The sequence below is a fragment of the Mobula birostris genome, chromosome 1 (assembly GCF_030028105.1).
Source record: "Mobula birostris isolate sMobBir1 chromosome 1, sMobBir1.hap1, whole genome shotgun sequence".
NCBI lineage: Eukaryota > Metazoa > Chordata > Chondrichthyes > Myliobatiformes > Myliobatidae > Mobula > Mobula birostris.
In genome coordinates, this window is record NC_092370.1 from 76,534,508 (window position 1) to 76,557,001 (window position 22,494).

Here is a 22,494-nt window from a genome sequence, read left to right on the forward strand (position 1 = left end):
TTTTATCTGACTGGAGGTTTGTGACAAGTGGTGTTCTTCAAAAACCTCTGCTGTTTTTGATTCGCACAACCTGCAACTTCTTATTCTGGCTTCTGCCTATTTTCTTTTCAATCCTGATGAAGTACCTTAGCCTGAACCTTTGACTGTCCATAGATGCTGCCTGGCCTGCTGAGTTCCTCCAACATTTTGTGTGTGTTGCTGAAGAATTTCTGTGGAATCCTGTTGTGCTTGGAGATTTGTACTGTTGCTACAAAACAACACGTTCCATGCCACACGTCAGTGATAATGAAACTGTTGCTGATTCTCCCCAGCTTCCACCCATCACTCACATACAGGGGACAATTTACAGCAGCTAACTTACCCAATGACCTGCATATCTTCAGGATTATGTGGAGGTGACCCACACCCACACACACACAGAGAACCTGTGAACTCCACACAGACAGTGCCAGAGATCGAAGCAGACCTGGGTCTTCAATGCTACGAGGCAGCAGCCAATCCCACTACACCACTGGAGGAGACCGGGTGGAAAGGGGAGGTAGCCGAGATCTCAAACACCCTTGACGCAGACAATTCACAGGGAAGCAAAAAATATTTATTGATGCACGGGTTTATTTCTTAATATGAACACAGTAATTCCAGTAAAATCCAGGTTCAGACAGCAGAATAAACACGAAGAACTGTTATGGTTAAGCATCATTTAATTGACTGAAAGTTTGGTCGTATTGAATCCTGCCAAAGAAAGTTTAAACTCAAGAATTTCCTGGTGGTGTCTCATCTGAGATGCTGATGCTTGTTATACATTATACCTATCACAAGAATGGCAATGTTACTGGCACAGTGGCAAGGGCCACAGTTAAAGTTCATGTTTCTTGGGGAAGCCAGCTTTTCACTGGCAAAGGGGGGGCAGTAAGATAATGTATGTGTAACACTTTATACATACTATATATAGTACATATCCCCACACACACGCACACACTCAAACACACAGGGAATCTGTATGTTGGCTTAAACAACATGAAAAAAAAATCAATATTTTGATGAAGTGAGTGCTATTTTATATTATAATACAATTTTCCTTCTGTTCTCTCCAGAAATGTCCGTCTTTGAAAGCTTCCTCGTAAAAGGGACAAGGAAGTTGTCCACTCGGTAATGCATTCTTCCTAGAGCACGATGCCAACTCTTGACATTAACTGCTGTGCTGTGTCATTGCGTGGTTCTGTAATGACAGAAAAGAAGGTTAAATGTTGGTGATCAACTTGCCCAATGCGTAAGTAGTTTAGACCATAAGACTGCAAGTTATAAGCGCAAAATCAGGTCATTCATCCCACCAATTCTTCGTGGCCATTTTAATTATGGTACATTCCTTTTCAACCCCATTCTCCCACTTTCTCTATGTAACCTTTAACTCCCATTTCAGTCCAGAACCTTAAGTACACTGAATGACTTGGCTTCCACAGCTCTCTGTGGCAATGAATGCCACAGATTCACCACCCTCTGGCTGAAGAATTTCATCCACATCTCAGTTTTAAACGGATATCCCTTTATTCTGAGGCTGTTGCCTTAGAATCAAAAGTCTGCTATTAATGGAAACATCCTTTACATCCCCACTTTATCTAGGCCTTTCAGTATCTGGGAGGTTTCAATGAGATTTCCTCCCTCATTCTGAGCTGTATCGGGTACAGGCCAGAGACATCAAATGCTTCTCATACGTTAAGCCTTTAATTTTCGGATCGATCTTGTGAACCTCCTCTGGACTCTCTCCAGGGCCAACACATCATTCCTTCGACACAGAGCCCAAAACAACTTAAAATATCAAAATGCCGCCTGACTAGCGCATTATAAGGCTTCAGCAGTTCATCTTTGCAGTTATATTTTAGTGCTGTTATAATGAATGCTCACATTGCATTTGCCTTCCCTACTACCAACTAAGTCTGCAATTTAATTTTAAGGAGAACCTGAACAGGCTCCTCCGAGTCCCTTTGCACCTTTGATTTCTCCCGATTTAGAAAATACACTATATCTTTATTCATTCTTCCAGACAAATTGCATGACCCCACACTTCCCACCTGCCACTTCTTTAGGCGCTCTCCCAATCTGTCCAATACCTCTATAGGCTCCCTGTCTCTGTGACACTTCCAGCCCTCCACTAATCTTTGTACTCTCTGCAAACTTGGTCACAAAGCAATACGTTTCTCCATCCAGATGATTAACATATAAAGGTGAAAGTTTGTGATCCCAACATTTGGGTGCCTGCAGTGGGTTAGCAGTGATGATATACTGTTGGAAGTATCCTGACTGGTTGTACCATGGTCTGGTACAACGATTTGAATCTGCAAGAACATGAGAAGCTGCTGAGAATAGTGGACTGAGCCGAATACATCACAGACACATCCTTCCCCACCATTGATACTATTTTCAGGAGGTGCTGCCCATGAATACAACATCCATCACCAACGATTCCCATAGTCTAGGCCTTGCCAGATTTTCACAACTACCTTTGGGCAGGAGATACAGAAGCCTGAAGTCATACATCACTAGGCTCAAGAACAGCTTTGAAATCTGCAGATGCTGGAAATCCCAGCAACACACACAAAATGCTGGAGGAACTCAGCAGGCCAGGCAGCATCTATTGAAAAGAATATAGTAGACGTTTCGGACCATTTTGGGCCAGTCCTGCCGAAGGGTTTCAGCCCGAAACGTCGACTGTACTCTTTGCCTAGATGCTGCCTGGCCCGCTGAGTTCCCCCAGCATTTGTGTGTGTTGTTCAAGAACAGCTACTTTCCTTCAACCATTCGGTTCTTGAACCAACTGATACAACCTTAATCACTACCTCAGTATAGCATCACTATGATCATTTTGACCACTTTGGACAAAAATAGATTTTCAAAATTCTAATTGTGTTATTTTTTGTAAAATTGTGCAAATTCACGTTTAATATGTTTTTCTTCTGAATGCTGCTTATCTGATGCTATGAGCCAGTAATGCTGCTGCAAGTAAGTTTTTTATTGCACTTGTGCATACACATAATTAGCATATGACAATGAACTCAACTCTGATCTTGACACTGGTGGCCTCCCTCAAGGAGTTGCAGTGACCCAGACTTGTGGACCTTAGTATTGGGGACAACGTAAGTGTCCTGCTGTCAGCCCAAGATCTCGACCCTGCCCAGGTTGCTGATGTAACAAAGAGGTTCATGCTACAGTATACACTGCAGGGAGGAGACAACTGTGCTCACTGCTCAAAGATGACTGGACACGGCTGGGATCTTGCTGTAATGAGCATTCAATTGTGCTCACCAGTAGATGGAGCACCAATTTATGGCAAGACAGGACCTTGAGGGACAGGGAAGCCCTTGGTCTTGCTCCAATCCTTGTTACTAACTCAGGGCCAATTGGAACCTGCGGAACCTCTACTCCCCACACTCAATGTTAGCACAAGCCAGGTAGGAACAGGTCCTAGAACATAGACAGTACAGCACTGGACAAACCATTCCGCCCATGATGCTGTGCTAAACTTGGTGCCAACTCATGCTAAGTGTTCTCCTCTTGTGTATCATCCATATTCCTTCCTTCTCTTCATATTCATGTATCTATCCAAAAGCCTCTTAAATACTATCAAATTGCCTGCTTCTCCCACCACCTCTGATAACCTCTTCCAGGCACCTACAACTCTTAGCAGAAAAAATCTTGCCCCTCACCTTTAAACTCCCCCCCCCCCCGTAACCTTAAAAGCATGTCCTCTGGTGTTGACATTTCTACTTTGGGGAAAAAATTCTGACTGTGTACCCTATCTCTGCCTCTCGTAATTTTTAATAAGTCGATCTGATCTCCCCTCAGCGTTTGACACTTTAGGGAGAACAACCCAGGTGTTTCTGACCTTTCCTTACAGCTCATAGCAGGATGCACATGTTTAAAGCGTGAGGTGTTAAGCTCAAAGGAGATGTATGGGGGGGGTGGGGGCAGGTTTTTTACACAGAGAGTGAGTGGATGCCTGGAATATACTGTGGGGAGTGGTGATGGAGGAAAATACGACTGAGGCATTTAAGAGGTTCTTGGATAGACACATTAATGGGCGGAGAATGGAATGACATGGACATTGTGTCGGCAGAAGGGGTTAGTTTAGTTAGTTTAATTAGATTGGTACATTTTGGGTTGGAGGGCCTGTTCTATGCTGTACTGTTCTATGTTCTACTGTTCCCTGCTTTCTTCAAGGGTGCATGCCACACACCTCCTATCTCCCCACTCCCTTCCTTCCCCCCAAATAGCCAAGATCACATCACTTTCCCCAGATACTCTTCTCCATTCCTACTAGGTATCCTACTAGGAAATGCCTGCCCCCTCTACATTCTCCTGGAGTAATGGTCAAGACTTATGAAGCACTAGGGGTATAGTGGTTTAGCGGTTCAGGTACTGGCCCCGTGGCCAGAGTCCTGGACCAGAGTTTAAATCCCACCACAGCAGCCGAAGAAGTTAATCTCAAATCATTCAGTAAATCTGCAATAAAAATACATTTCAGAAACAATAAACATTAAACTAGAGAAACAACACCTCATTCTACCTGGGTAATCTACAACCCAATGGCATCAGCACTGAATTCTCTAATTTCAATAACCTACTCCCTCTCCGTCCCTTTTCTCTCTCCTCCTCCTCCTCATCTACCCAGTTCCTCCTATGCCACCAAACCCCATCACTCTGTATCTGTCCCCTCCTCCACTCATCACCTAAACATTCAAACCCATTGGATCCCATCTGCCCTCAGAGCCTCCTTAACTTGGTTCCATGCATCACCTTCCTCTCCTATCAGATTCCACCATCTGTCAGCCCCACCTTTCACCTCCCAGCCTCTGTCACTATTCGCGCTCTCCCCTCCTCCATCTGCCTATCACCCCTCAACACTGGATCCATCGATCACTTGCCACCGACTATCACTTACTGACTAACTCCCCTTTATCTTTCAGTACAGATGGAGGTTTCTGATCTTCCCATATCCCCCTACAGGCAGTGTCCGACCAGCTGAGTTCCTCCAGCAGTTTGTGTGTTTCTCTGGATTCCAGCATCTGCTACATTAGGCTACAATGTTGGGTAAAAACCCATCCAATTCACTGATACTCTTCAGGAAGAGAAACTGCTGTCCTCACCTAGACCATTCTATATTTAACTCCAGATCTATAAATGTGTTTAAATCTTAACTGCCTCTTTACTTTGGGGCAATTAGAGACAGACAATAAATGTTTCATTGTCAGTCGTGCGCGTACCTCGTGAACTAATACGTTTAGAAATTAATTTCTAATTTCTGCTGTGTTTTATGGGGGACACAGAGTCCAATTTGCATCCTGCTTTAACCTTTTATTTAAAACAATTTAAATCTGCTGACTCTCCAGTATATCCTGCCCACTCTCTGGATAAGTCGCTGACACATTATTCAAACAATAAGTTCATTATTTAACTGTGTGAAATATTTTACAAGGTTCAAAATATAACTGTAAATGGCCAACTTTAGCACAACAGCTTGCGATTCCCCTTTAATTCTCACAAGCCTGGTGATTGTGAAGAAACTTTGGGAACGGAGTGAACTTTCTGATTGTTTTACGTCTGATAGTTTCTGCTTTCACAGCCAGGTTTGCTGTGGTTACTAATCCGGGTTACGCCACACTTTCCACCAGGACATTCTCTCTTCTCCACCCCACCTCCCATTGGGCAGAAGGTACAAAAGCCTGAAATCACATAGCACCAGGCTCAACAGCAACTTCTTCCTCATTGTAATCAAACTGTTGCAAGGTTCCTTAGTATGATAAGACATACAATCTACCTCATTATGACCTTGGACCCTATTGTCTGCCTGCATTGTACTTTTGATGAAACTTTAACACTTTTTCTGCATTCCATTATTGCTTTCCCCTTGTACTACCTCAAAGTGTTGATCTCTCTGGTATTCTATCCAACTACATGAAGATACAAAAGCCTGAAAGCAGATATCACCAGGTACAAGAGCAGCTTCTATCCTACTGTTATCAGACACTTGAAATGTCCTCTCATATGCAAAAAGATACTCTTGATCTCTCAACTGTAGCCCTCATTGTAGCCCTTGCACTTTATCTGTACTTTATTAGCAATGATCTTTCAAGAATCACGAGATTCTGGCATGGTTCCGGGAGACTTGAAAATTGTAAATGTCACTCCACCATTCAGGAAGGGAGAGAAGCAGAAGAAAAGAAACCATAGGCCATTAAGTATGACCTCGAAGGTTGGGAAGATGAGTCAATGATTAAGGATGGGTTCTCAGGGTACTGGAGTCACATGATAAAACAGGCTGCAGTCAGCATCATTTCCTCAAGGAAAAATCTTGCTCGACAAATCTGCTGGAATTCTTTGAAGAAATAACAAGCAAGATAGACAAAGGAGAATTGATTGATGTTGTGTACTTGGATTTTCAGAAGGCCTTTCACAAGGTGCCACACATGAGGCTGCTTAACAAGTTATGAGCCCATGGTAGTACAGGAAGGACATTAGCATGGATAAAGCAGTGACTGACTGGCAGGAGGCAAAGAGGAGGAATAAAGATAGCCTTTTCTGATTGGCTTCCAGTGACTAGTGGTTTCCACAAGAGTCTGTGTTGGAACCGATTCTTTTTACATTTAATGTCAATGATTTGGATGACAGAGTTGATGGCTTTGTTGCAAAGTTTGCAGACAATATGAAGTTAGGTGGAGGGGCACGTAGTTTTGAGGAAGTAGAGAGGCTACAGAAGGACTTAGACAAATTAGGAGAATGGGCAAATAAATGGCAGATGGAATACAGTGGTGGGAAGTGTATGGTCATGCACTTTGGCAGAAGAAATTAAGGGATTGACTATTTTCTAAATGGAGAGAAAATTCAAAACTCTGAGGTGTAAAGGTCTTGGGAGACCTTGTGCAGGATTCCCTAAAGATTAGGTTGCAGGTTGAGTCTGTGGTGAGGAAGCCAAATACAATGTTAGCATTCATTTCAAGAGAACTAGAATATAAAAGCAAGGATGTAATGTTGAGACTTTATAAAGCACTGGTGAGGCCTCACTGTGAGTGGTTTTGGGCTCCTTATCTTAGAAAGGATGTGTTAAAACTGGAGAGGGCTCAAAGGAGGTTCACAAAAATGATTCCAGGATTGAATGGCTTGTCATATGAAGAGAGTTAGATGGCTCTGGTCCTGTATTCACTGGAATTTAGAAGAATGAGGGGTGACCTCATTGAAACTTATTGAATAGTGAAAGGCCTTGATAGAGTGTGTGTGGAGAGGATGTTTCTTATGGTGGGAGAGTCTAAGACCAGAGGACACAGCCTCAGAATAGAGTGGCATCCTTTTAGAATGGAAATGAAGAGGAATTTCTTTAGCCAGAGAGCGGCGACTCTGTGGAATTCTTTGACACAGGCAGCTGTGGAGACTAAGTCTTTATGTATACCTAAGGCAGAGGTTGATAGATTCTAGATTGGCCAGGGCATGAAGGAATACGGAGAGAAGGCAGGAGACTGGGGCTGAGAGGAAAAATGGACCAGCCATGATGAAGTGGCGGAGCAGACTTGATGGGCCAAATGGCTTAATTCTGCTCCTATATTTTATGGTCTTACAGTCTGCCTGCATGGCACTTTCTCTGTAACTGTAACACTATATTCCACATTCATTTACTATTGCTATGTATTTATGTACGTATAGATTGATCTGTATGGATTGGAACACAAACAAGAGCTTATCTCTGTATCTTGCTCCATGTGGCAATAATATACCAATTATCAATTACCATCTCCTCCCAACCATATCATGTCTCGCACCAAGAAGGACAAGGGTAGCAGGCACAAGGGAACACCACCACTTTGGGTTCCCCTGCAAATCACTCACTGTGCAGGCTGGGAAATATATTACCATTCCTTCACCATCACTGGGTTTAAATCCTGGAATTCCCTTCCCAACAACACTGTGGCAACACACTCACTAAAGTCATCCCAGGAATGAAAGGCTCAACATATGTCTATGTTTAGGGTGAAAGTGGAGAGATTTAGAAGGGTTGTGAGGAACAACTTTTTTCATGCAGGGGTTCATGATTATATGGAATGAGCTGCCCGTGGAAGTGTTTGAGGCAGGGACAATAGTATCATTTAAAAAACACTTGGAAAGGAACATGGAGGGGAGGGGCTAAGAAGGATATGGGCTGAAGGCAGGAAATTGGGACTAGCTGGGTGTGCACCATGGTCAGCATGGACTGTTTGGGCTGAAGGGCCTGTAGCCATACTGTATCATTCAGAGTATATGAAGAGCATTTTATCTCTCTGAGACTGTACACAATGGAATTTAGGGGATGAGGGAGAATCACTTTGGAATCCATTGGAAACTTGGAGAGGATGTTTCGATTAGGAGGAAGGTTTAGTATCCAAGAGCAAGTCTCAGAATAAAGAGACATCCCTTTAGAACTGAGATGAGGAGGAATTTCTTCAGCCAGAAGGCGGTGAATTGGTGCAATTTATTCCACAGAGGGATGTGCAGGCCAAGTCACTGGGTATATTTAAACAGAAATTGATAGGTTCTTGATTGGTAAAGGGTTGGGGGTTACAGGAAGAAGGAGAGAGAAAGGAGTCAGAAATCAGTTATGATTGAGCGGCAAAGTAGACTCAATGGGCCAAGTAGCCTAATTCTGCTCCTATAACTTAAGGTCTTATTACCTTGTTTTTCATACTGAGGTCCAGCGTGGAATAGGCCCTTCAAGCCACACTGCTCAGCAATCCCCCGATTTAATTCTAGCCTGATCATGGGACAATTTGTAATGACTGATTAACCTACAAACGGGTACATCTTTGGAATGTGGATGGAAACCGGAGCACCAGAGGAAAGCTGCTCCCTCACAGGAAAAACGTACAAAGTCCTGACAGACAGCCATGGGTATATTGGGTCATAGGATCATTGGTCTGAGAAGGCAGCTCACCCCCACTTTTGCATGGGGCAGTTAGAGATTGGCAGTAAATGCTGGTCCTATCAGTGATACCCAGATCATTAATGTGAATAAGGGAACCCTACAAACTGTCTCCTTGAGGCAGTGTTCTGAATGAGATCTTCAGATTCTGGTCTGATATCTGCTCTAGCTTCAGACACCTATCACCATGTGGTACAATCACAATTCACTGATCAGACAATTGTCGGGCTTGATTTGGACAGTCAATAATGAGTCTCTGTTACATGTAAGAAAACTCCTTGTGGAATAGGTGGATCACACTTATCTATTGTTTTCCATTGCTATACAAAGGGGTCTTGGGGTCCCTGGAAGTGGCTGCACAGGTTGACAGGCCGGTAAAGAGGGCATTTTGAATGCTTGCCATTATTAGTCAAGGTGCTGAGTTCAAAAACGAGGAAGTTACGTTGCAACTGAATAAAACTCTGGTCAGACCACATCTGGAGTATTCTGGTTGCCCCATTACAGGAAAGATATGGAGGCTTTGGAGAGGGTGCAGAAGGTGTTCACCAGGATGCTGCCTGGATTAGAGGGCATGACCTGTAAGGACAGGTTGGACAACTTTGGATAGTTTTCTCTGGAACGGCATAAGCTGATGGGAGATCTGATAGAGGTTTATAAGATTAATGTAGACAGGCAGTATAATTTTCCTATGGTTGAAATGTCATCAGAGGGTGGACATTTAAGGTGAGAAGGGGTGAGTTCAGGGGAGATGTGCAAGACAAGTTTCTTACAGAGAGAGTGGAGAGAGCCTAGAATGTAGTGCCGGGTGGTGGTGGAGGCAAAAATGTTTAAGAGGCTCTTTGACAGGCACATGAATGTGCAGAGAATGGAGGGATATAAACCTTGAGTAGGCTGTAATTAGCTGAATTAGTTCAGTGTGGCACCAAGGGCTGAAGAGCCTGCCCCGTGCTGTACAGTTCTATGGTTCATGTTCCAAATGCCAGGCTGGGTAACGCACAACATGAGCCCTGTGTGCACAGCCAGTAAACAACTGTTTTATACCTTGCTGTTTGCTGAATGAAAGTGAACAAATACTCCGTGTCAGGGCCATGTGAGAAAGAATCTGATCATTCATACAGCAGCTACAGAGTGCGTGTGTGTGTGTTTATGTGTATGTGTGTGAGTGTATATTTGTGTGAATGTATGTATGTGTGCATGTATATGTGTGTGTATATGTGTGAGTGCGTATATGTGTGTGTGTGTGTGTGTGTGCGTGTATATGTGTGAGTGTATGTGTGAGTGCATGTATGTGTGTGTGTATATGTGTGAGTGCATGTATATGTGTGTGTATGTGTATGTATGTGTATGTGAGTGCATGTGAGTGTATGTATGTGTGCGTGTGAATGCGTGTACATGTATGTGAGTGTGTGTATGTGTGTGAGTGTATGTATGTGTGCGTGTGTGTGTGTGAGTGTATGTATGTGAGTGTGTATGTGTGAGTGCCTCAGAAGGCAGTAGAGGCCAATTTTCTGGATGCTTTCAAGAAAGAGTTAGATAGAGCTCTTAAAGATAGTGGAGTCGAGGGATATGGGGAGAAGGCTGGAACAGGGTACTGATTGTGGATGATCAGCCATGATCACAGCGAATGGCGGTGCTGGCTCGAAGGGCCGAATGGCCTACTCCTGTACCTATTGTCTATTGACTGCGTGTATGTATGTGTGTGTGTGAGTGTATGTGTGTGTGCACGTGTGTGTGAGTGTATGTGTGCGTGCGTGCTTGTGATTTGTGGTCAAGACGTGTCTCCTGCTGCTTTCTTTCACTGTGTCACAATACAATTCTGCATTCTGCTTGTCACCAGATATCAACCACTTCAGCTGCTCAACCACAAAGCTGCTTTACTTCCAGCAGGACAGTCGCTTTTCTAATTGTCAGGCTGATACATCTTTGACCAGCATTGATCACTGAGAACTGCTAAAGGTTGCTGGTGTGTGCACAGCTGTGTGTGTGTGTTTGCACAAGGCAGTGGGTGCATGTTTAAATGTGCACACTCACAGGTCTGTGTACGTATGTATGATTGTACCTGTGAGTGTGTGCGTGGCTGGCTGTGTGTTTGTATGGTGGGGGTTTTTGTGTCTATGCATATTTGGATGTATATATGTGTACATGCATGTCAATACACATGACTGATGGGTATGTGTATGCATATGAGTCTGTTTGGGTGTGTGCATGTGTATCTACATGTGTATGCATCGTCAGTGTGCTCGTGTATGCATGTTTAAATATGTGTGCATACCTATGTATGTATGTGTGTGTTGTGTGTATAGATACATCAATATGTGAAATGTATTTATATATCAATATATTTATGCATGTGTGTATGCTGTGCGTAGTGTGTGTGTGTTTATGTTTATGTACAGTATTTATATCTATGTACAGGTTCCTGAAGGCTGTCATAGGTAGGGGAGGGGTAGTGTGGATAAGCTCCCACTGCCTATTAAATGTACCAAGTGGTTTGCATCTCAAACAGCCTCTGACAAGCAAGTCCAGCTCCTGGCCTGCACTTGTGGCTTAGCTACTATGCCCAATGGAACTGTTTTTACTGACAGGAGAAAGGGCAAAGTGGGTGACTGGCGCCATAAAATCAGTCGTTTCGGGCAGGCGTGGCTCACTGGCCGTGGTTGGCAGCTCGTCTAGGACGAGAACTCTGATCTCAAACCTCCGCTGCCTTGTGAGCACACCCACTCGTGGGGAAGGATTCGGGAGTAAACCCAAGGAAAAATACGGAGCTGGGGTCCATAAGGCAGTCCTACAGTGAGCTCAACGCTGACTGGCAACTCCTGCAATGCTGCTGGTGCCAGACTCTGTCGGTCTCTGCTGTTCACTTGGGTCCATCAGCTGTGTGGAGAGCGAGAGCCTGCTGCGTGGGGAACAGATTGCCCTCCACATCGTACTGCCCAGGCCTGCCTATCATGTAGGCGGCTAGGCTGCAACATCCCTGGTCGACCCTGACCAACGGATGGCTTCGTCTGTGTACATGGATGCGCATGCTTGTGTATTAGTATGTGTTTATGTATGTATATGTGTGAGTCTGCATATATGTGTGTGTTCGAGGCAGGGTAGATGTGTTTCTGCATGTGTGCCTGCGTGCGCACGCTTGCACGTGTGTGCACGTGACTGTGAGCATGAGTGTGTCCATGTTTGTGTTTGCGTGCGTATGTGTATGCATGTGACTGGGTGAGAACGTGGTTTGTTTGTGTGTGCCTGTGTGTGTGTGTGATTGTGTACCTGTATGAGTGTGTGTGTGTGTGTGTGTGTGTGTGTGAGTGTGTGTCTCTATGTATGTACGTGCTTGCACATACAGGGACATTTGAAAGCTGACTCTGGAAATGCCTGCAAGTTCTGTGTGTTATCTTTAGCCCAGCAGCAAAGGAAAAAGCTTCTTTAAATGTGTCTGCCTGTTTCCCTGAGGCGAGGGGAGATATCCCTGTAGTGGGCAATGGAAGGACAGAAGCGGTAGTCTTATTAATGAATGCGGACTATTATGAGACTGCCTGACTCCTTCAATACTCCCAGAAGCATATTCCGTACGTGACTAAAAATGCCAGAATATTGACACAAAGCAAGCCCTGCTCCTCTAAGGAGAATTACTCCTTGGATATAATGTAGGCTCATAACAGCTATTAGAGTACTAAATAAACTCCTGTGAGGATAGCACTACATATACTGCATTCTGTCTTTCTCACAACATTAGGAGAACTTCCTTCTAAAGGCATTCTCAAGGACAGCATTCAAAGGGCTTTAGCTCGAAGTCGGCATGAGTGGGATTGCTGTCAGTCTTTGGTACATTGCCGATCGTCTCTCGTTTCCAATCAATGCCAGCAGTTCCGCAGCAAGGTTTATTTTATTTCCAGAATTCATCTCACTGGAGCTGGGATGCCAATTAACAATTACTTCACTAGAGAAAAAGCTGTGGCATTAAATGAAAAAGGTGGGGTGAAAATCAGATAAATCAGGAGGCTTAGCATCCTGCAGTCCAGCCATCCGAGGCTACAGACAAATAAACACTGCAATCCATCGCAAATAGCCAAGCACCAGAGCTGTTTCCCTGAGCTCAAAGCTGTAGTCAATGGGGAGTTTCTGACTTAGACGGCAGAAATACCTGCATCTTAAATGGGATCAATGGTACAGCAGGGATAGTGGATGTATGCAGCTGCTGAGGATCACCACTAAATTTTCCTACGCCTGCCTTCAACTGTTTCCTCTGGAGATTTCTAACTCTCCAGACGAGTTTGCAAATGTGCCTCCTCCCTCTGCTGTCGGCTTGTTGGGAGCTCCTGAATCCCACTGAGATACAGCAGCAGGGTGAAGCCGCTCGACCTGTTGGGTCATTTAATCTTGGCTGGTTTCTTTCAGCCCCATTCTCCTGTCTTCTCCCCATAACCCTTACCAATCAGTGTATTCGTTAATGACTGGATACAGAATATACTCCAGTCACTGCTGTAATGAAGGAAATCTGGGTGTCAACTTTCACCCAGCAAGATCCCATTATAATCACACAGCATGAATAAGGACAGAAGACCTTAGGATATAATTTGGCCCATTCAGGCTGCTCTGCCATTCTATCAAGGCTGATTTATTTTCCCTCTCAACCCCATTCTCCTGCCCTCTATCCATAACTTTGGAAGGCTTACTAATCAAGAACCTGTCAGCCTCCACTTTAAACATACCCAGTGACTTGGCTTTTACAGCTGTCCGTGGCAATGAATTCCACAAATTCACCACCCTTCCTGAAAACAAATTTCATGGTGACATTAAACCTGATTCTGATCCTCTGGCTAAATAAATTCCTCCTTATCTCTATTCTAAAGGGACGTCCTTCCATCCTGAGGCTGTGCCCTCTGGTCCTAGACTCTCCCACTATTGAAACACCGTCTCCACGTCCACTCTAACAAGACCTTTCAATATTTGGTAGGTTTCAATGCAATCCCCGCTCATTCTTCTAAACTCCGGTGAGTACAAGCCCAGAGCCATCAAACACTTCTCATACATTAACCTTTCCATTCCCAGGATTATTCTTCTAAAAGAATCCTCTCCAATGCTAGCATATCATTTCTTAGTTATATAGGACCCAAAACTGCTCTCAATAATCCAGAAGTAATTTAGTGACACAGGTGAACAAATTGTTAAAATTAGTAATGTTAGCTAATTGTGCATTTTGTAGTGACACTGAGGTACACATCATAGAAAAAGGCCCTTCAGCCTGACATATCCACACCAAACATGATTTCCATCTAAGTTAGTCCCAGTTGCCCACATTTGGCCCATATCTCTCTGAACCCTTTCTGTTCATTTGTCTGTCCAAATGTTTTTTTTTAAGTGTTGTAACTCTACCACTTTCTCTGGCAGCTCATTTGATATACCCACCACCCTCCGTGTGAGGAACTTCCTCCTCCCATTCTCAACCTGCTCCTCGTATCTAATGTCAAAAAGAAAAATCAGCATTCAATGCAAGGAGGGACGATACTGACAAATCTTACTCAGGACGGAGGATGACCTGTGCCTACCCTAATTCTGTTGGTTACTTGGAACATGGCATCATAGAACATGGAACAGTACAACCCAGTACAGGCCCTTCGGCCCACTATGATGTGCTAGTGTTTAACCTATTCCACGATTAGTCCAACCCTTCCATCTCACGTACACCTCCACTTTTCTTTCATCCATGTACTTATCTACGAGTCTCTTAAATGTCCTTATTGTATCAACCTCTACCACTACCTCCGCCAGTGTATCTCCCCTAACCTTTCCTCCACACACCTCAGATTACCGCCTTGGGAAAAAGGCACTGGCTGTTCACTCTGTCAATGCCTCTTATTATGTGACCTGCCCAGGGATAACAGATAGATTTAGCTCCCAATCAGCCTGCCAGATCAGTGGCTTCAGTTTGCCTATCATTCCAATTAACCTAGAAGATTTTGTGGGAGGTTATGTCAAGATTCAAAGGACTGAGGTTGGGCCAAACCACACAACTATGCCCTCTTCCGCTCTCTGTATGGAAACACTGGAGAAGGTTCAGCAGAGATTCCAAAATAAGGAAACGGAGCTCTCTGAAAAGGCTCAACAGCCAGCAACACTGTCCTCTGATGAGATCTGGTGGAGGTCTTTCAAACCACAGCATCTGTAGAAAATTTAAGAATACACAGTACAGCACAGAATTCTAGAGGCCCTTTGGCCCAGCAGGTCTGTGTCAACCATGGTGTTTATCCACCTCTGGGTGGCCTTTATATCCCACTCCTGCCTGTTCATATGTCTGTCCAACTCCTTCTTGGTAAATTAGTGAATACAAGAGATTCTACAGATACTGGGAATCTCGAGCCACAAACATAAAGTGCTAGAGCAACTCAGCAGGTCAGGCAGTATTTATGGAGAGGAATAAACAGTTGACGTTTCGGGCCGAGACCCTTCCTCAGGAGTGGAAAGGTCGACTGGTTATCCCATTCCATAGATCCTGCCTGACCTGCCAAGCTCTTCCAGCACTTCATGTGTTTTGGTAAATTGGTAATCGGTTTATCATTGTCAATGCAATGACATACAGTGGAAAGGTTTTCGATTTCTTGACAGATCATTCCATACACAAGTACATCAAGGCAATAAAAAGGAAAACAGAATGCAAGCAGAAAACAGGAAACACATACAGTTACAGAGAAAGCTCAGTGCAAAGAAAGAAATAAAGAGCAATGGCCACGCGTGATAGATTGTGGAGCCAAGATCCCAACTTATCAGGATCTGTTCAAAATTGTTATAACAATGGGTTGGAAGCTGTCCTCGTGTCTGGTGGCATGTGTGTTCAGGCATTTGTATCTTCACTCCAACGGGAGAGGGGGAAGAGAGAATGTCCGGGATGGGTGAGGTCTTCGATTATACCGGCTGCTTTACCAAGACATGGAGAAGTGTAGACAGAGGAAGCGGGGGGGGGGGGGGGCTGTATCTGCATCATTCTCTGTAAAAAGCTTGCCCCATAGATCTCAATTAATCTCCCCCCCCCACCTTAAATGCATGTCCTCTAGTATTTGACATTTTTAACTATCTTTGCCTCCTATAACACGTCACAATGTTCCCCAAGTAGTGTGGTGTAACCCATCAATCTTATCTGATTCTCACTGATGTTAGGCCATTGGAGACAGAAACCAGAGAAGGGCATCCAGCTCCTGAATGGTGGACATGGAAGACCATGGACGATTTACCAGCTCAGTGTTGCTTTCTTTAATAACCCCATATTCACTGAGTCATTTAATACTTAAAGATCTGTCACTCTCTGTCTTGATTACATCTAGTGACTGAACCTCCACAGCTCCCTTAGGAAGAGAATTCCAAAGATTCTGGTTGATGACATTTCTTTCCCTCTGTCCTGAATGTTAGCTCTTTCTTCCGAGCCTCGGACCACCGGTTCTAGATACCCCATGTGGGGGATCTATCATCTCTGCATCCACCCTGTCAAACCTCTTCAGATTCAAAGTGATCACCTTACTTGCTGTTAAACCCAAGAACTTAGGCCACATCTGTGGGAAAAGCAACAGAGGTAACATTTCAGGTCAAATACTCTTTGCCAGAATTGGGAAAGAATCTAAAAGAAATTCCTTTAATAACTCCTTCTCAGATCTGACGAAGGACCTTGGGCCTGAAACATTAACTGTCTCTTCCTCCACAGATGCTGCCTGACCTGCTGAGTGTTTTCAGCATTTTCTGTCATTATTTTATGTCTTCTGCATTGCAATTGTTATTTTTTATTTTCAGGAGGCTTCAGGTCCAAACTAGTCAATCTCTCTTCAGACAAAAACAACTCACCATCCCAGAAGTCAGTCAGGCAACTCTACAGAGACCTCCATTCCTCCCTATTGAACAGCCCCCTAGCACCATAGATGGACTCTTGACCTCACAATCCACCTCTTTATGACCTTGCACCTTATTATCTGCCTGCACTACACTTTCTCTGTCGCTGTTACACTTTATTCTATATTGTATTATTGCTTTACCTTGTACTGCTTCAATGCCCTGTGTAATGAATAATCTCCTCTGGTTCCTCTACAATGCCAGCACATCCTTCCTTAAACATAGAACCCAAAACTGCTCACAATACTCCAAATTTGGTCTGGTCAATGCCTTAGAACTCCTCAGCATTAATCCTTGCTTTTATATTCCAGTCCTTACGAGATGAGTGCCTTCCTTACTTTTGAATCAATCTGCAAGTTAATTTTATTTGCTTTGAATGTTGGAATGACATAGACAGTAGAACTGAAAGACACCTTTATCTCTCCTCTACCAGTCATCCATCCAGTTGACCGCTTTTTCCTTTCCATCGATGCTGCCCGACCTGCTGAGTTTCTCCAGCATTTTGTGTCGTTATTCCTGATTTCCAGCATCTACAGAATCTTTGAGACCTTATAAGGCATTGGTCAGACTACATTTGGAGTAGTGTGAGCACTTTTGGGCCCATACCTAAGAAAGGATGTGCTAGCACTGGAGACGGTCCACAGGAGATTTACAAGAATGAGCCTGGGAATGAAAGGGTTAATGCATAAAGGGCATTTGATGGCTCTGGGCCTGTACTTATTGGAGCTTAGAGAATGAGGGGAGATCATATTGAAACCTACTGAATATTGAATGCCTAGATAGAGTGGATGTTTCCAGTGGTGGGAGAATCTAGGACAAGAAGACACAACCTCAGAATACGAGAATATCTCTGTAGAACAGAGGTGAGGAATTTCTTTAGCCAGAGGGTGCTGGATCTGTGGAATTCATTGCCACAGTGGCTATGGAGACTAAGTCACTAGATATATTTAAAGCAAAGGTTGATAGCTTTTTGATTAGTAAAAGCATCAAAGGTTATGGAGAGAAGGAAGGAGAATGACCATCAGACATAGGAGCAGAATTAGGCCATTCAGCCCATCGAATCTGCTCAGCCATTCCATTATGGCTGATCACAGATCCTCCTCAACCCCATACACCTGCCTTCTCGCCATATCCTTTGATGCCCTGATCGATCAGGAAACCATCAACTTCCGCCTTAAATATACACACGGACTCGGCCTCACTGCGGTCCGTGGCAGAGATGGTGTTGAGACGGAAACAAATCAACCATGATGGAATGACAGAGCAGACTCAATGGGCCGAATGGCCTAATTTTGCTCCAATGTCTTATGGTCCTTTGCTCTCTTGTGTCTCCATGTGCTCTGTGAGAGTTACCTACCCAGTCCTGAGGCATTAAGGAATTAGCTGGGTTAACACTGCAGGGTTGCGCATACACCCATCAGCAAAGACATACACTGTGCTGGAAGCTCTCAGCCAGTTCCTTTTCTGGGAGATAATGTGCAGTGTTTCAAGGTATAAATCAGAGCATGTGGGGTGAGGGAATGCTGGGGGTAGAGGAAACCAATTCTTCTTGAAGCATTTGAGCAGCACTTTGCCTGTTTAAGAGATCTGTGCACTATAATGGGTGTTGTAGAAGTCATTAAACCTAATGGAGCCTGTTCTTTTTCTGTTCTGTAATGTGGCTTAACAGTGCACCAGGGGGTTCCTGACTAGCAAATTTATGTAGTTTAATAGTCTTAACTGACATTAATCAACTAACTGTTTTGTGATGTTCCTGCAGCAGTGAGCAGTAAAGCTTCTAATGTTTGTATTGTTGTGATCACAGAAACACCAAATTGTTGGTATTGCAGAGAATTGTACAGATGTTGCTGATTGGTTGAAGTGACTACATGCAATTGAACCAAGTACGCAGAGACTAAGCAAAGTTGAACGTAGTTGTGAAGAAGTGGCGGTGGGTGACTGAGGAAGGCATTTCTCCTTTGTGCTTTGCTGATCTCCCTTTGCCTCGTTACTGGATGGTCTCAGCTACTGTACCCATTCTCTGGACTCTAATCTCTTCTCCAGACTTGCCTGGTCTCTCTTCTCCCTCAGTGTCATTATGTCCATCTCTACCACGCCCTCTGGCCGCTCATTCCATACATCCAACCCCCTCTGTGTGAAAAAGTTTCCCTTCTGTTTTCCTTTGGATATTTCCCCTCCCACCTTAAACCCATGCCTCTTAGTTTTAATTCCCTTACCCTGGGGAAAAGACTGTCATCAATCACCTTATCTACGTCCCCAGGATTTTATAAATCTCTATAAGATTACGACTCGACCTCCTGTACTGCAGGAAAAATAGCCCCCACCTAGCCAGTGTCTCCTTATAACTCAATTCTCCTTTCCTGGTAATACTCTTGTAAATCTTTTTTGGGTAGGGATAGGTGCTTGATGGCCAACATATTTGAGATGGGCCAAAAGGCCTGTTTCGTTGTTGCATGAGTCTATGAGGATTATGTGAAAGCTGGAACTGTGAAGGGTGTGGTGACAGTGGGGATCAATACAGAGAGGTGGCAGGAGGCTGAAGAGGTGCAAAAAGGCTGGCACGGAGCCAATGGGCCAAACAGCCTTGGCTTGCACTTTGTAATGATTTTGTAAAAAGAAACTTCTTCACTTGGAGGGTGGTACGAGTGTGGAATGAACTGCCTGTGAAATAGGTAGATACAGCTTCAATTGTTACACCTACAAGAAGTTTGGATAGGTAGATGGATGGGAAGGGGGTAAGGGTAAGAAGGGATGTGATCCCAGTGTAAGTAGCTAGGACTAGGTTGTCATGGACTAGATGGGCTGAAGAGCCTGATTCCATGCTGTATGACTCTATGATTCTAAGATGTACTGCTTCTCCTCCTGCTAGCATGAGAACAGAAATTTATAACCCTGCCTAGTGACCTGAATTCACATAGCAAAGAAGACGACAAGCTCAGGGGAAAAAGAGTAATCCCAATTTTGGAAAACACTGCTAGGAACATCTGACAGATTATATACTCTCTTGCTCTGCTAGACAATTTGTCACAGCGCCCGGTGGAGTGAGCTGGGCTGCTGAGTGGAGCTGGTGTGCACCTGTAGTCGGGATGTCTAATGGGGTAACAGCCGGTCAAAGGAAAAACAAATTGAAAAAAATCTCCCGCAAGCAGAGAAAATATCAACTGGTGTGGAACTCTGGCTGAGGGGAAAATGATCAGCTTCAGTTAGTGTTCATTCCCCTTTACTATGTACGTCAATAACTGTAAGTGCAAAATTAGGCCATTTGGGCCATCAAGTTTGTTCTGCCATTGCATCATGGCTGATTTATTCTCTTTCTCAACCCACCTTTTAACATCCTTACTAATCAAGAACCTATCAACCTCCTCTTTATACCAAAGTATACCAGATAACTTGGCATCCACAGCCGTCTATGGCAATGAATTTTACAGATTCACTCTCTGGCTAAAGAAATTCCTCCTTAACTCTGTTCTAAAGGGATGTCCTACTACTGTGAGGCTGTGCCCTCTGGTCCTAGACTCTCACACTGTACACCCGGGACTTCCAATATTCGGTATGCTTCAATGAGATCCCCCCCACTGACTACATGGCAGCTCTCTCCTTTCTGCAAGGTGCTCAGTCAGAGGATCGAAGGCCTGCTATGGGTCAAGAGGCCTACTGGCCCATCCTAACACTTAGCAAAACAATCTGATCAATTTCAATTTCCCTATCTCAAAAGCTTGTGAGTCTTTGGGGCTCTCTCTCCCTCAAAGGGCAAATTTGGTAAAATGTTTATTGTTGTCACATGTACCAAGGTAGAGTAAAAAAATTCATTTTTCATTACATCAGTATATTGAGGAAGTACAGGGGAAAGTCAATAGCCAAAAGCAGTGTTACAGTTACAGAGAAAATGCAGACAATACAGTGCAAGAGACATGACAAGGCAGACTGAGAGATTAAAAGTCAGGTTTAACATACAAGACGTCTGTTCAAATGTCTGATAACACTGGGATAGAAGCTGTCCTTGAGCCTGGTGGCAATGCGCTTTCAGGCTTTTGTGTTTTCTTCCCTATGAGGGGGGAGAAGGGAGAATGATCTGGATGGGGTGGGGGTTTGATTATGCTGTCTGCTTTACTGAGGCAGTGAGAAGTGTAGACAGAGTCCATGGGATGGGGGTGAGGCTGAGCTGCATCCACAGCTCTCTGCAGCTGGTTATCGTCACATGCAGAGCAATTGCCACACCAAGCCCTGATGCATCTGGATAGGATGAAGAGGGGATGCACCCTCCAGCGGGGTGTTGGGAGCAGGAATTTCAGATTTCTTTTTAATGCATGTGTTGATACACTCTTAATGACGGTGACTGTGGGTAGGAGGGAGTGAAGAGAACAGTCTGTCACCATGGAGTCACTACAGCAAAGAACAGGTCCTGTGATGAAGCTGGCTCCCTGACCTAGTCCCATTAGTCTGAAGTTTCCACATCTCACCTCCAATAACTTTTGACGGTCCTCAGACAGAGAGGTTTGCCAATTCTGAGCCCACAAAGGAAACTGTGTTGGTGGAGAGGAGGTAGAGGGTGCACAGGGCTCGGGGAGTTAACAGAGTTACAGAGCCATACAGTTCGGGAACAGACCCTTTGGCCGAACTTGTCCATGCCATCCTGAGCTGGTCCCACTTCCCTGCAGTATGCTCATGTTCCTCTAAAACAGACCAACCTGGGCACCACACACCTTTTGGTTAATGGCAGGGGTCCATGGCATAAAAAAGGTTGGGAGCCCCAGCTCTAAAATGTTTCATTGCATTCACCTGGTCCAAATGTTGTAATTGTACCTGCCTCTACCACTTTCACTGACAGCTCATTCCATGTACCCAGCCCCAATCTATGTGAAAAAATTGCCCCTAGAAAATCCCCTTTAAATCATTCCCTTCTCACCTTAAATCTGTGCCTTCTAATTTTAGGCTTTTCTGCCCAGGAAAAAGACTGTGACTATTACTTTAAATTCAATCTTGTTTCTGTTTCCATAATACCATAATGTATTTTGTATTCATCTATGCAAGTAATTAATAAAAATATTGAAAAAGACTCTGACTATTACTTTATCTTCGTCCCTCAGGATTTTATCAAATTCTATGAGATCACCCCTCAGCTTCTTCCACTTCAGGGAACACAGTCCCAGCCTATCGAGTCTACAGACCTTCAGTCAAGCAACATCCTTGTAAGCCTTTTTTGCATCCTTTCCAGCTTAGGTTGGATCAGCCTTCATGGTGGAGTGGGTTTAATAGACTGAATGGTATCTGATCTGTATGTTTCTGTACACTTTCCTCATCCTTCTACAAATTACTCCCCTTCTAATGCTCATTCATTTCCTCCTGACAGCTTCTTGTGAGTGTCCCCACCACCCTCCCCCCCAACCCGCATGGAGGCTCCTGTCTGTCTGGGTTCTTCCTGAACACAGCCCATGTGCACATCAATGTCTCTTGCAGAAGATCCTGTGTAAGGCTTGCATAAGTCCTGGCTTTCTGTGGAATGCTTGTCACCACACTATAGGAAGGATGTCATTAAACTGGAAAAGATGGAGAAGAGACTCACACGGATGCAGCCGGGGCCTTGTAGAGGCTTATATAATCATGAAGGGTAGAGGTAAGTTGGGTGGTCACAGTCCTTTCCCAAGTGTAGGGGAGCCTCAAACTAAGGTGAGAGGGGAAAACTTAAA

General features: G+C 44.3%; 1 protein-coding gene across 5 annotated transcripts in view; it reads right to left on the reverse strand.

The window, feature by feature from the left end:
* Window positions 1-594: 594 nt before the first annotated feature.
* The window catches only part of LOC140197538 (zinc finger protein 521-like), a 484,469-nt gene continuing 462,569 nt past the window's right edge, over window positions 595-22,494 (reverse strand). For all 5 annotated transcript variants that reach the window (XM_072257613.1, XM_072257621.1, XM_072257604.1 and 2 more), the window contains one exon: window positions 595-1,219. In XM_072257613.1, the coding sequence (XP_072113714.1) occupies window positions 1,190-1,219 (30 nt within the window). In that variant the 3' untranslated portion in view covers window positions 595-1,189. The remainder of the gene's footprint in view (window positions 1,220-22,494) is intronic.